This window comes from Suricata suricatta, chromosome 7, assembly GCF_006229205.1.
Source record: "Suricata suricatta isolate VVHF042 chromosome 7, meerkat_22Aug2017_6uvM2_HiC, whole genome shotgun sequence".
Classification (NCBI taxonomy): Eukaryota; Metazoa; Chordata; class Mammalia; order Carnivora; family Herpestidae; genus Suricata; species Suricata suricatta.
In genome coordinates, this window is record NC_043706.1 from 117495382 (window position 1) to 117511160 (window position 15779).

Below are 15779 nucleotides of genomic sequence, written 5' to 3' on the forward strand. Positions count from 1 at the left end.
GATGGTCAATACAATTTGACCAGTAATATTTTTCTGATTGTCTGTGGGAACATCTAGATCTTTGACCTCACAAGGAGTTATACAACAAGCCCTTATCCCTGTGGAAAAGTGTTTGTTCCTTTGTGGCTCAGAGGCCCTGTGTTTGCATATTAGGCTTGATGTTCTGGAAGTCATTTTCTCTAGCACTGGGGTTATTTAATTCCAAGGACTGGTTTGAATTTCTTTTAAAACTATAAGTGTATAGGATTACATTTAATTGTTGGTTTATATACAGGAGCATTACTGCACTGAGCTGCAAGAAGCATATTATAAGTATTCCTTTGTCCTGTATAAATATTCATTCAGTTACCAGCTGAATGAGGTCCCATAAATCTCCAAATTCTGATGTCTGTACAATGATTTGGAGGTATTGCTGATATTATCTCTGAAGCTTTTGCTGTCTGGGGGATCATATAAAGTAGTTTGGAAATTGCAGGGTAAATCAAGAAAACCAATGTCTAAAGCTTGGACAGTTCAACCAGATGGCTGGAGTTTAGCAATTGTGAGTACATATTGTTGGCAACACATACATCAGACAAAAAAATTGGTTTCTCCAAGTGTTCACAGTGTCCGTCTTCCAGGGGCAGCTGAGGGAGAGGCTGCGTGTTGTGTCAGCCTGTAGGGCAAGAACACTAGAGTCTCTGTTCTGGTTCAATTTTCACTCTGAAGATGACAGTGGAATAAAGGAATGATTTTCTTGAAGTACACCATGCTTTCTCAGTAGTTTCTAGAAGAAGATTCCATCTCAAGTGTTAGGGAAGGAGTTGGTTGCAGGACCCTACTTCTATCATCTTCTGTCCTTTCATCTTCACTCTGTTCTCAGTCTCCATCCTACACATGGTTTTAAAGACCTTGCTCTTTGTAATATATTTATGCTAAACTTGGAAATTTGACAAGCCATATTCTTATTTCCATCATCTATCCTTAGTTCAGGCCATATGGATTACAGCAAATCTGAAGAAATCTGATTGTAAATACCCTGTGTGTGGTAATACTGGAGAGTCAGAAAAAGCAAAGTTCTGGTGGTATTCCTTAACTTCGTTGATGGTCAAAATTATGAGTATTAGGGATACCAAAGATAATATTATTAAACACTTAAGAATGAGGTGATGCTTCACATAGTAGAACCCTTTTCCTACTTAAAGATACTGTCATGTGTGGTGAAGAGCAACATCAGTCAGCAAACGTGACTGCTGTACAGTATTCCTATTACAAAAGCTTTCTAAACACTTCTGGGATTTCTCTATTGCCTTGTACAGATGGCCTGTGACCTACAGTGACTTTGTTCAGATTCATGGCCTACAGAACCCAAGCACATGTCCAATCACTAAATGGAGTCCCACAGGGCCATGCGTGATCTGGTCCCTGACAACTTCCCAGTTCACCTGATTATCTGAACCCCAATCCCTTCTAGCCATACCCGACTTCCTTCATTTCATCAATCTCCTTTAGGTTTTTGCACCCACAGTTTATTGCTCAGAATAAACTTCTAGCTTGTTTTGTACCTTCAACTTTCACTGAAGATTTGTTCAATATTAGTTCCTCTCTCCCCTATCCAATCACAATTCATTATTCACAAACTTTTTCACACCCAGCAGGATGTGGCCAGTGTATGAGAAACATATGAGACACTTCTTTCCCAAACCCATTTGGAGTCCTCCCCTTCCTCAATGCCAAGGAGAAGGGCACACCAGGCACAGTCTGTCTCTAGGCACCAAATGGTCTCTAGGAAACTTCTTCTTTTTTTTTTTTTCAGTGTTTCTTTATTTTTGAGACAGGGAAAGACAGAGCGTGAGCAGGGGAGGGGCAGAGAGAGAGAGGGAGACACAGAATTCAAAGCAGGCTCCAGGCTCTGAGCTGTCAGCACAGAGCCCGACGTGGGGCTCAAACCCATGAACCATGGGATCATAACCTGAACCGAAGTCAGACACTTAACCGACTGAGCCACCAGGCCCCTTTCCAGGAAACTTCTACAGTAGACATGTCCACTATACAAAAAGTCTGCTTGATTGTCTTTAATTAGGACTTTAAACACACAAGATTATTTGAGAATAATGTCATTAAAATTGAGATAGGTTTCTCTGAATTTAAAAAAATAAATGCAGCAATAAGCAGCTAAATACAGAAAACTACTTTCCTTGCATTGGAAAGAGCTCAGTGAAGTTTTGCTGAATGAATATTTTAAATAAAATATTCAACAAAAATGAGACTTTAGATCTTTAAATTCTTCCCTGCAGCAACTGGAGTTAACTGTCTAGTAAGGTTTAGACCAATTTTCAATCTGCTCTTTGCCCTCTGATTTCCCATTCATTCATTAAGCAAATACTTGTTGACTACTCCCACTTCAGGCCCCTTGAGGGTACCCAGGGCAATGGCTCAATGTCCAAATTAAGGAGATAACCTGGGGTAGCACTGGATGCCAGTTGAAAAAGCCATGGTTTTCATAGCTTCTCTGCTTCAAAAAAAATTGTCTATTCTTGAAAGTAATAATTTATTGGGTACTTACTTTTACCAGCCACTATTCTAGGCCCAAGGTATAGGCAGTATATCTTCATTTGACAAGTGAGGAAATTGAGGCAAATAATTATTGAATAACTTGCCCAGGGTGATGCTTTTGGTAAATGTTGGAATCTTGTTTTGAACTCAAGAGCTCATAGTCTGATCATCAAAGACCTTGAAATGGAAAGTCACCTAACTCCATTGGACTTGTTTGTTTGCTACATCTATACAGTGACTTTTTTGGCCACAGTGGTATCCCATATTCCTCCCAGATCAGCAGTGCATGTTTCTGGTACGGGAGCTGCCCTGGCCAAGCTACAGATCCTCACATAGTCCCTCTTCCTTTTTCTGCATTTCTTCAGAACTACACCTCACATGAGACTCTACTTCCTCTCTCATTTAATGCTTTCTCAAAGGCCCCTGCTCTCCCCAGCCTGGGCTTACTACCTCAATCCTGCCCTGCCAACGTCTGGTCTCTAGACTACTCTGGCTTTGCAGTTACCCTCTGAGGACTGGTGCTCTCCATCGGGGTGGGGGGAGAGGGGGGAGCAAAATTTCTCTCCTCACAAAATTCCCTGACTTACGCAGTAGAACTGTATTTTGTATCTTGTACATAGTTTCACCAAATGGCCCTCTCCACTTTCCACTTCCTTCCTTCTACAAAACAACATACACACCAGGCCCCATTATGGGTTTCAGAGTACACACCAAGTTTTCACACAAATTGCATTACTTATTTCAGTAAAGGAGTGAGCATCGTTACTACCTCTCCTCTACAAGGAGGTTCAAAAAGGCAATTAATACTATGTCTAAGATCACACAGCTAGAGAGGGATACATTTGGGATTTGAATCCAGATACTCTAACTTCTTTCCACTATAAACATTCACTTTATAAAAGTTAAGTGTTTATGTTTTCACAGAAGTGTCTTTCTGAAAGACAATCAATGCTTAGGGCCCTGAGGAGATAAATAAAAGATGGAATTGTATGGAAAAATTCTGACATATTTTTTGCTATCTTTATCAAGATTTGTGATATATGTTTTTGTGTCTGATATAGGACAATTCTCCGAGCCCGTACCAAAATTATTCCCAAAGTGCCTTGGACCATGATGCCCACTCTGTTGCTGTACCTGGGTGCCTTAGGGAGATACCCCAGTTACATTCCACATGCTATCAGGCCTCGCAGGTACAGATTCTGCTAAAACTCTGCTTGATCAGAAGCTATAGCCATTGTCTTATACAATGAAAAATATGATATTCAGTGTGCATTCCAATATGTGCGATGGAAGTCAAGAATAAAAGTTCATGGAGAAAGCCTGCATGTACTGGAGAGCACAATGTAATACACAGCAATTCGGAACCTGTGCATGAAGTGACCCCCGAATCTCCCCACGGGGATCCCACCACATGTTAGACATATAGCCTTTCCAGTGCCCTCTACTGTCCATGTCTCAAAAGACAGAAAACACAGTTCTGCATTCTGGATGTTTGCTTAACAACAACAACAACAACAATTACTGTTGGGCTAAAACCAGGTTTTCCAAGTTTCTGTTCATAATAAATAGTTGTTAAACACTTAAAAATAGGGATATGTAATAAAATGCTGAGAGACTCTCTGGAGGTTGTGCTGCAGGCACTTCTCTAATAGAAAGCAGACGCCATTGAGCTAACATTTTGTTCTTTGACTGAAGAAGAAAACAAAGCTGTTAAAAGCTTGGTAGGCTCATTTTCCAATAGAAATAGCATTAATATCTTTCAAGTCACTTCTAACCGTAGTTAATTAGTGGTTTATAAGGGATGGCCCTGCCTGAAGGGTCACCTCAGGTTATATAGCCCACAGATTTGCTGTTGACTATTGGCAACAATGGATTTGTTAAGAGTTTCTACTCAGCTCAAGGTGATTATCTTTTTTTTCCTTTTGCTAGTGTGTCTCCTATTTTGACTGGCTGAGGTCGAGTTCGACAATGAGGCCCCAATTCGAAGACAGTGCCAGGTTGTTGCTGGAGATCTGCACTGACAGACTGTTGAAAACTTATTAGTCTGACATTTTAACAGCCTGCAACGGGATGGAAATCTGCTCTTTCACTGGAAAAACTTAGAAAGGAAAACATGAGCTTGAGCTGAAATCAGCTCCAGTTCCAAATCTGCCGTCCTCTGGCACCAGAGAACCAAGGGCTGCCACAGTGTTTAGAGATTAAGGCCTGGCTATGCCACCCACACGGTAGATGGGACTTGAGCCACTGTAAGGGAGGAGACCCTGGAAATGCACCCTCTGAGGGCTGGGGAAATTGTGATGTGTCCCATACTAGGTGCTCATGGCTTTAGCAGTAGCAGAAGTCGGCCTCACATGAGATTTCAGCTGAGTGGTCAGGGACTATTCTTTTGGCTATAGCCATTCTGTGTAATAATTTAAGAAAAAAGAACAAAGAACACCACAGGCTTGGTATACCCTCTTGGAGATAGAAATGAACAAAAGATCGTAGTCAATACTGTTGGTGAGAGATATCTGGGGCCAGCACATTGTAATTATCTGTTACAATGCTAAAAGAATTTATTAAGCATCCTGGCTCTTCAAAAGCCAATTGGGCCTTTCTAACTGGGCCCAGAATTTTTTTAATCACTGTTGGCCCATACTTATCTTGCCTGTCACCTGTGACTACCACTTTGATTAAGCCCTCTGTCCTGATGCACCACAGTTTTTCTCTCCTTCTGGGCAGCTACTTAAAGGGTTTGCAACGGCAGCTGCCGCTGCCCTCTCCTTTGTCAGCCAACTCTTTCTTATCAGGTCTGTCTCTCTCTCTCTTTTTGGAAGCCTTCCTTGATAGCCCCAGGCAGCATGGGGGGCCCACCACTGAGGGTGCCCATAGTCTCCTATGTCCTGACTTCAGACTAAGCAATAAACTTCTGGAGGACATTTGGGGTTCCTAAGACTCATTTGATTTTGTATTCAGACTCAGTACAGTATCTTCACAGAGTAGGGACTCAATAAATAATTTTGAGTGTTTGTTCATTCATTCATTCACTCATTTGATATACAATGGAGTCCCAAGCTTCCATGCCCTTGTTAGACTTTGAGGAGTTCAGTTTCTTAACAGAAGCTATCTTTTTTATGATCTACAGACCTAAAATATTTTCTCTCCTGGCCTATCTTCTGGGGTCTGGTTTCGATTAGTCACATTCTGTTTATTGTTGGGGGAAAATGTGAGATGGAAAGGGACCCAGATATTATGAAATGTCCTCTCAATGTCAGGTTTCCCCTTCATCACTGCATGCAGCTCCACCTCATGTGGCTGCATCTAATGGCAGCACTTACTGGTGTGTATACATAAACGTCCAGAAAACATTCTCTTTCCATGCTACCCCAGATAATCTCAAATTTCAAGTATGTCCCACAGAATTTTAGGAAGGAAATATTCATTCATTCATTTAATTAACATCAGGAGTGCCCATTATGCGCTACTCATCATGCAAGACACTTCGAGGCTTAGGGGTAAACAAATAAAACAGATGCATCAACATACAGGATTTGCCTTGTCTACTAAAAGCCTCACTAGAGAAATTCCTGGATGGGAAACTTGCGGAATCAGAGGATTTGGAGATGGGGTGATAGTGGGAGGGAGGGTGAGAGCAGGGGTGAAGGCGGTCTATGCTGAAACCTAGCCTGCTCCAGGTTGACTTGGTCGCTCCTGGCACAGATGAGATGTGCTTTATTTTTCACTAAAAAGCAACCATGGTTAGCACGTCAGCTCAGGAAACTCAGTTTTGATCTTTTTTTTTTCTAAAATAGATCTAGTTATATACCTTGGGCTCTTTTTGTTTTGTTTGTTTTAATAATCTATCAAGCATGGTCTTGGGAATGTTGGATCTCACTGCATTTCTATAGTAGCTTCCAGCATTCCGTTGCTGGCTCCATGGGTATCCCAATAGCTTTCTAATCTTTGGATCATTGCCTTGGTGGTGTGGTCATGAATTTAACAATTTCAGTGATGCCTCTTGCTTCTCCACATTTCTAATGTGGCCCATCATCAGCTCCCCTCATAAGCCAATTCTGCATTTTTGAGACATCATTTCTCGATGCCCTGCCTATAGCCTGCTCCTCCAATCAGTTTATAAGCACCTACTTTCATGTATTAAATGCCTTCTGCTTAAAAAAAATAGCTATCACTATGGGAAGAAAATAATCAAAGAATAACAGCCTACTAATTATTTGCTGATAGCATTTAACATTACCTACTTACAGAAAACAGTTATTGACTCAGCTGGCAGTGGGCCAAACCCGCCAATGATGATTTCTGTTTTGCGTTTTGTTTACTAATGTTTCCTCTCATCCAAAGATATTAAGACATCTGCCCTAAAAAGATTAATTGTTGGAAGTCTACTGAGAGACTAACATATTCAAGTGATAGGAAATATTCAGAAAAATAAAAAGAGCATCAATTTTATTTGAAGCAGGAAAAATATTAACTGATTTAAGAATGCTAGAGGTGCTGCCAGTTGAACCATGTATGAACTTCTCACTAAGTGTACTGTTTTTTATTTCTTTTCTTTAAGTTTAAAAAAAATTTTTGAGTACAATAGTTAGTATGATTCATATTTAAATATCTTAATTTCAGATACAATTTTTCCTTAAGAGAAAGAGGTTTACTGAATACTTTCGTGTGATTCTTAAAAATTATACCTCATATCAATTTTTCATAACTAATTTTATGGTGAAAGTAATGAAAAAATATAGTTCACTTTAGAGAAATATATTGTATTGCACATTTTGCTGAAATATGTGATCTGATGGAAATTAAATATTTTAATTAAAAATGATAGTGCAGTTGGTAAGTGAATGCAGAAACAGAATTTGAACTTAGATTAATCTAATACAAAGTCTATACTCTAATAGATTGCAACTCAGGCAAACAGTCAGTGGCTAATGAGTGAGAGGAGGTGATGTAAAGTCTATTTGACCAAGGCAGTGAGTAGACCAACAATAGCCAATATTTAAGAATCTGTGTATACTGGTCAAGCATCAGGTAAGCTGCCAGCTTTCATTCTCTCACTTACTGGAGGAGAGTACTCTATAGTGAGTGGCACTCTCTATGTGTCAATTTTCTAGTCTCTTAAAAGAGTGTAACAAAAATATAAGATGGTATTCGTACAGCACTTAGAACAATACTTAACCCATAGAATGGGCTAAATCAATGTTAGCTAGTCCACAAATCTTCTTTAAGGATCTGGAGCAGAACAATGAAAGGGTTTGATTCTTCATGTCTATGAGGATAACAGTCAACACACATGAGTTCACGTGCAGCATATCCTATGTGCTATAAAAGAAGACCATATGCAAGAGAATTTCTGTTGCTAACAGGGGTCCAAACCCTTGGAGGAAGATTTCAATAATTATGTCCTATTTATTATTTGGGGCAGTATTGGCTGGGAGAGAAGGACACAACAAGGAGAGTTGATATTAGCATATAAGGCACAAAAATGGAGATCCTAAGGAGAGGTGGGATCTTGAGAAGTAGGCAGAGAAGAGGTCCGGTCAAAGTCAGAGTCATCTAGCAGCAGAGAGCTGGGAGAAGTCCCAGCACGCATGACCAGTAGAGCCATGAGGAAAGAGAGCTGCAGTGCCTGAGAACCCGCCAGAGCATGAGACCTCCCCCCATGGAAGATCCTGCAATTTTCTGAGACTCAGACCCCGTGGCTTAGCCCAATTAATCTCTTAAACTGGGTCACCGCCCTAGGTTGCACAGCAAGCATGAGCCTGGCAGCCAAGGCCCTGTAAATACTGGCATCAATGAGAAAGTGCACTGGAAAGAATCTGGTTTCTTTCAAGTCCTGAGAACAATCAGATTCCCTTCTGGGCATGCTTTAAAATCTGTTACCATCATCAGGTAACTTTACAAAGCAGAGCAATTAAAGAACTAGTCAAAGGTGCCTCAGCCATCTCTCAGATGGTCAGAGAGATGAAGACAAGGAAGAGGACCCCCTCAGAAGGGCCACCACACCTGCCCTGGCTGCTTGGTCATTAGCTTGTGTAGTCAGTGAACCCAGACAGGCCATGACTATTAAGGAATGCATGCTTCACGAGTTGCAGAAACTTCTGGATTTGTTTATGTCTAGGAAAAAGAACAAGACCCATGGCAGCACCCTTACCCACACCCACACCCATCTGCCTTGTTAGGGGCCGTATGTGTAAGGCTGCCCTTGGGTTTCAGTAGCCATGGGAAGCCATGCAACCTCCACCTACCAGCTGCTTCCATCCTCTGCAATAAAAGAAGGAAAGCTCTTCTAGGTGTGGGCTTTGCCATTGACCAAGGGTAAGGGAGGGTTCCAGAGTTCTTTCTTTGTAGGACCCAGAATATGCATTAATAAACCTTCTTATACTCTGTTTTGCCAAGAAGTTGAAAATGTTTTTGAACCCTCTGATCTTTCATTTAAAAATAATTATTAACTCTTTCAGGTCATAAAAATACCACTTAAAAAAAACAGGTAATGCGGGAATGGACCCTAGCAATTTGAATGGGTTCAACCTTTGCCAAAACACAAACAAAACAGGAACAGACAGTTGGGTCAGATGCCACGGGTTGTTAATCCTCACATTTGCTATCCGATATGACTTTGTGGCATATATTAGCATCCTCATGTTACTTACAAAGAAATGAAGCATGAAGAGATTAAGTAGCATGATAAATATCACATGACATGTAGGTCAGCAGAGTAACCAGGAAAAAAATCTCATGATGCAGACTTTCCATCTAATATTCATTGACCTCTTGCTACCTTCAGGGGTAACCAACCTGGCAGCACCTGGCTTCCTTTTCATGGCCCTGAGCCAAACGTCCATCTCTCTGCATGATGTAGGTCATCCTAGAAAATGGATTGGCTTGAATATACATAATTGAGTTATCCTTTTCCCTCTCAACCTGCCTTTCTTTATACCACAGGATTTCACAATTATGAATTAAGAATGAATATCCTCTGCATATCTGCCCCCAGTCCCGAATTTGACGTTCATTATTCATCATCTGCTTTTGTGCTTTTTTCTGTAAATTAATATATCTACAAATAATATGCACTATTTTTAAATATCTTTAATTTCATATAAAATGGAGACCATTGTCATATGTTTTACATGATATGAAAATTGTGTGTATTTGTATGGACACTATATATTTCACAAGATTTGAGCATTATCATTATATAATTTGATTTTTATATATTTACATATGTTTTTAAAGCATACATAACCCTAATTCATTCATTTTAACTGCTGTGTAGTATTCTAGTGGTAAATAATATATTTATCTGTTTTGTGGCTGAACATTAATGTTTTTGTGTATGTTTCTCTAGTCATCAGTTTAGATGACTTGCTATGTCATAGGATATGTACATTTTGACTCTACTAGATTTTGCAAATTTTTCTTCAAGTGGTACCCCTTTTACAAGTACCCCTTTCTCTGCTCTTGAGAACAATTGTTGTTACCAGACCCCTATGTTTTGCCACACAGATGAATCCAAAATAGACTTTATTTTATCTTTAATTTACTGGTTCTTGATTATTAGTGTGGTTGAATTTATTGTGTGTTTACTGACCATTCATATCCCCTCTTCTGTGCATTGCTAGTTCCTTTATCCATTTTTCTATTGGACTATTTGCAATTTTCTTATTGATTTTGGAGGATTTACTTATATATTCAGGTACTAACCATTGGTCAGTCATATACATTAAGTGTAGTCCATCTGTAAATAGTTGATTGTTGTCTCCAGAGTTTACCTTGCACAAAACTTTTAGTAAGCAAGTTAAAACTAAGATATAGATAAGAAAGTTGCTATTTCCATGAGTCTGTGAGTTCAGGAAGAGCATTATGAATGCCGCCTTTTCTTCATTTCCTTATTTGTTTCCTTCAATTTCAGAGAGTTAAGTGTAGGCCACCTAACAATGTCTGTGTTTGATTGAAGAGTGGGTAGTTTAGAATAATCCCCATCTGAAGAAGCACCAATTTTGAGAGTGAGTAACCTCAGATTATTAGATCTAATAGATTGCATATCTTCCACTGAAACAGAAAACATTAGACACCGAATGCATCTCTGGCCATGACTCCTCAGAAGAATACACAGAATCAGCTCTGGGCAGAGACATGAGGCATGAAGGAACAATCCATCCCAACTTACTTCTCAAATAATTTACTACCAGGAAAATCCCTACTCATGACACAAGTCCCTAGACTCACATAACCAAGGAAAAATGAAAAGTAGAATAATGTTATGGTGGTGTCAGGTTGTGTAGACACAGTGCTTTGGGAAACACTGATTTAAAAATCTGAAAATAATTATTGCTTTCTTTCTCTTTCAGAGGTGTGGCGAAATCTTGTTTGAAAACCCTGATCAGAATGTCAAATGTGTTTGCATGCTAGGTAAGAAGGCTTCTCGTTTTAGATTTATGAAGTGTGTGGATGTCATGTGGACTTGCTCTTATTCTGTTGCCTTACTGATGGTCTCTTGTTGCATGTTGCAGAGGCTTACAGGCTTTTGTATGGGTTTATAGACAGGTATAATATATTTATATGTGGAACACATAAATGATGACAAAGAGGTTTTGATTTTATTAACTTTCAGGAAGTGAGGAATCATGCATCTGAGCCTTTCAGAATTATTTTTGGATCATAAGCATAACAGAATTGGGTGCTTTGTATTTAAGCAAATGTGATGAAAAAGTAAGAATCACTCTGTAATTCCTAAACTAGAAATGATGTTAGGTAAGTTAACCATGAAGAATTTATATCACAGAGCAAAGTTCCTACAGTGCTTGCGAGAAATATACATGTGAACTAATCTACAGTTACCCACAATGCATTTGTAATAAAATTACAACACTGTAATGAAACATCATTTGTTCTTGTAGGATGATATATCATCGATGCCTTTCACAAACTTTTAACATATAATATTCTGGTAAGAAATGAAGTGGATATTATTTTTTTCATTTTATAGGTTAGTAAATTAGTATGGAAAATATAAGTGATGCATTTAACTAAAAAGTGAGAAATAGTCCAAATCATGACATGAACATTTTTAAACTATAAAGTTTTAGGTATATTGTTTGGATCTACTTTAAATCACTAAAATCTGTCCAGTTAACTTTGAGTTAATTATTGAAATAAGACAAAAAAACAGTAGCTTGGATAAATAAAAATAGTTCCTAAATTTGACTTTCACCAAAAATTTACCCTGTACATTTCAACGTCGAATGATACTAATTAGCAAAGGACAAAAGGATTCATTTTAGCTTCTTCCATTTTCTCTGACTAATTCAAATGCTGGCAGCTTAGGTTTTTGGTGAGATGACTCAAAAGCAGTCAGAAAGACAGAGGCATGGGAAGGTCTTGGTAGTGTATAATCCAAGATAATCAGGTAATAGTAACGATAGGTTGCTCATGACTTGAAAAACAAACCAAAAATACAAAAACAAAAAAAATAACAAACAAAACAGACACCATACTCTCCTAGTCTTCTGATCCTCATTTTCTTTTGCTAGTGCTTTAAACCTCTCTGTTGCGGTTCTTATATGTTTTCATTTGAATTAAGATGGTAACCATAGAGTAACACATCCATTGTAAAATGAATATTTTACTGGAAGTACATAACAATGAACATAGCATAGCATCCATACAACCATTTCAAATACCCAGTACTCCTATCTTTTAAGCATGAAAATTCTTCAAAAATACTGATAGATGCAGACAGACAGATAGATAGATAGATAGACAGACAGACAAGCAGAAAAAAATTCCTTTGTCTAGCCATTATGTCCCAACCTTGGATTTGGGAAAACATTTCACCACCACATCAAATCTATGCATCAATTAACTAATTTAATTTTCACAATAATAAGATAAAGTTGGTATTTTATAGTTAATAATAGTTGAGGAAAATGGTTAAATAGGGTACCTTAATACCATTAAAATATTTTATGATTATAGCTTCTACCTAATCTAGTAATTTTAATCATTTTTTAAACTCCTAATGATTTTAAGCACATGAGCACATCATCCATTTTGCCGGAATTTTCCTTTCACCTGGTTTCTCTGTGAGTTACCTGTTTAGTTTACAGCTAGGCAGGGACAGCAATAGACTTTCCTACTGCCTATAGACTAGTCTTCTCTTAAAGTAGGGCCAGTTGTCTTTCCATCTTGTCTGGATTATGGAATGGTTTATATAGCTCATGAAATGTACCCCAGTGAACCTACCAGATTATACAATATTCAAAAATTAGAAAAATACTTATATTAACCAGTCTTGTATTACTTTTACTGTTATAACAATTATAATTAATGAAGCTCTTAACTACATGAGAGATGGAGTCTATCCTAACCATTAAATCATTTATCCTAAGCAAATTAAGGCACGACCTCTCTTTCAAAATATAAATGTCCTTGGCAATAGCAGTATATTATTAAGCTTGTAGATATCATTAGGTCATTAGATTTCTATTTTCTTGTGGTAGAGAACTAAATAATATAAAGTAATTGTGAGAATGGAAGTTTTTGTTAGTTTTGAGGACACAGGAAAAGTAAAGATGGAATAGAAAGAACAACTGTTCATTTTACCTTTAAAATAGATGGTAAATATTTATTTGGTGTCAAAATTACCAAATAAATATTTGGTATTTATTCACATAGTGAAAATTGTGCCTTCAAGGAGCTTATATCTAAGAAGACTTAGACTTTTCCTACTTATCTTTTTAAAAGGATTGCTACAAAATTTAATTGAAACATTTACAAAGTCCTTTGAAATCTTAGATGAAAGAGAATGCCAAAATAAAATTATTATGGATATTGGTACACATGGATCAACCCACCGTTAGCTGGCATCCACCTAAAGCCCAGAGGCTGCCATTTCACAGCAATACTGTACAAGTGAGTAAGAGAAGTGAAATCGAATGGTTTATTCCCTTAAAACCAGAAAAAATCAAGTTATGAACATGTAACTCACTGTCACTGAGATCATATCTTCTATTTCATTAGGAAGGGGCATCTATATTCACACAATAATAACAAAACACCTCTTTACCGTATCTGAAGTAGTTGGTACTTCCTTTGAAAGGAACCTGCTACCATTCCCTTATGGCTTCCTAAAGCATTTTCTGAGAAAATGTTATGTCTCTAACAGTAAAGGATATTCTTTGATATTTTAAGGGACTATTAAGTTTTCCAAGTGTTTTCACGAGTAAATTTCCATTTTTTGCAGATAATGTGATAATGTTTTATGAATAAATCAAAATTTCCAAACAAGGAAACAAAATATATAAAGTCTGCATTTCCAAACTTTTACCTTTCATCTTTTTGCCACCCCAGAATTGAGTTCCTTGAGGGAGGCCAACCTGAGACACCCCACAGCTTTAAAGTGTGAAGTTGGGCTACTTTAATTCCTCAGATCCCCTTCTTTTCCATTCACATGCCAGGTTCGGGGTGCCTGCCCAGTTCCCAGCTGTGCTCTGGTTTCCACACAGTTCAGACGAGTATGGAAGAGGGTCACTAGCCAGGCACACCATTCATAGTTTTCTTCTCTCCTGGTGGTGTGTCCCCAGATCATTATGAAAAATACTTTGAGTATATGCATTAATCTGTGTACCTCATGACTTCCATAAATAAGCTATCCTCAGCAAAGTTGTGCTTCTAGCTTATTACATTAAGTGAGACATTAATGTAAAATTCACCTTGAGTTACTCTGAAACACGAATTCAATGCAATTTTAAGTGGGAGGAAACTATGACTATCATGTATTGGTCTTATGGGGAATCGTTTCTGGGTTCAGGGGAATGGTTCGTGCTGCATATGAAGGTAAAAAAAGATGTACTGCAAGTCTGGCTGCACTGAGTATTACGTATTTATTCCTTAGAATTCCCTCAGAGAGGGCAAATATGGGCAATTGAGTAAAGCACCAAAGTGTAATAAATGTTGCTTTCTTCTTTCCTTTATCCTTAGGGCACATGCTTAAAACTCCTACTTTCCCATGTCCCTCCTTTTTTAAAAATTTAGCCATAAGATTTCTTTCAAGCCCAAATTAACCTCAGAGCTCATATAACTATATCAAAAGGTATATAGCAAGACTTGCCCCTTAATTAGGTATAATGAACTGATACCAAAGGACAAAAGAAGTGAAGGAGAAATTAACTCTCATTGCATAAGCAATGTAGGAAGTATGATGAGTTAGCAAAAGGATTTGACTTTTTAAATATAAAGAATCAAACTGATTCACAAAGAGCCAAGAGTATTTTAAAAAATTATATGAAGTGAGCGATGTTGATTAACTTCTTAGTCCACTTGCCAGCCTCACTCTGTGAAATGATAAATCTTGGGAAAAGAAACTTTCAAAAAAGCATTCCCCATCAGACTCGATGCCTCTTAACAACCACTTCTTTCTCCTTATTCCTAGAGTGAGATTCTCTTAAATAGTAAGCTTGAATTTGTTGGGGTTTTCTTTTGGAGATAGGGGGCGTGGTTCTAATTTTTTACATTATTTGAGTGTAGCTGACACACAGGGTCACATTAGCTTTGGGTGTACAACGCAATGATTTGACTTCTCTATACATTATGCTATATCACCACAAGTGTAGCTACTGTGTGTCACCATACAGCATTATTTCGATGTAATTGGCTGTATTTCCCAGGCTTTGCTTCTTACCCCTATAACTTACCCATTCCAGAACTTGAAGCCTTCATCTCCCACTCCCCTTCACCCATTTTGTCAATCCCTCCACCTCCTGCCTCTGGTAAATATCAGTTTGTTCTCTGTAGTTGTAGGTCTGATTCTGCTTTTTGTGTGTTTGCTTATTCATTTGCTTTGTTTTTTAGATTCCACATATGCATGAAATCATATGGTATTCTTGGTCTAAGTTATCCCACTTAGCATAGATCTATCCATGTTGTTGCAGAAGGCACAATTTCATTCTTTTTTGTGGCTGCATAATGTTCCAGTGTGTATATATGCCATGCATTCCTTATCCATTCATCTGAGGATGGACACTTCAGTTGCTTCTGTATCTTGACTATTGTAAATAATGCTTCAATAAACATAGGGGTACAGATATCTTTTTAAATTAGTATTTTTGTTTTCTTTGGGTAAATACCCAGTCGTGGGATTCCTGGATAATATGATATTTCTATTTTTAATTTTTTAAAGAACCTCTCCTCTGTTTTCCACAGTGGCTGCCCTAGTTCACATTCTTACCAATAGTACATGAGGGCTC

General features: G+C 38.1%; 1 protein-coding gene across 1 annotated transcript in view; it reads left to right on the forward strand.

The window, feature by feature from the left end:
• The window catches only part of PDE7B (phosphodiesterase 7B), a 315252-nt gene that overhangs the window by 91039 nt on the left and 208434 nt on the right, over positions 1-15779 (forward strand). The window contains exon 2 of the mRNA XM_029944589.1: positions 10884-10944. Within this exon, the coding sequence (XP_029800449.1) occupies positions 10884-10944 (61 nt within the window). The remainder of the gene's footprint in view (positions 1-10883; positions 10945-15779) is intronic.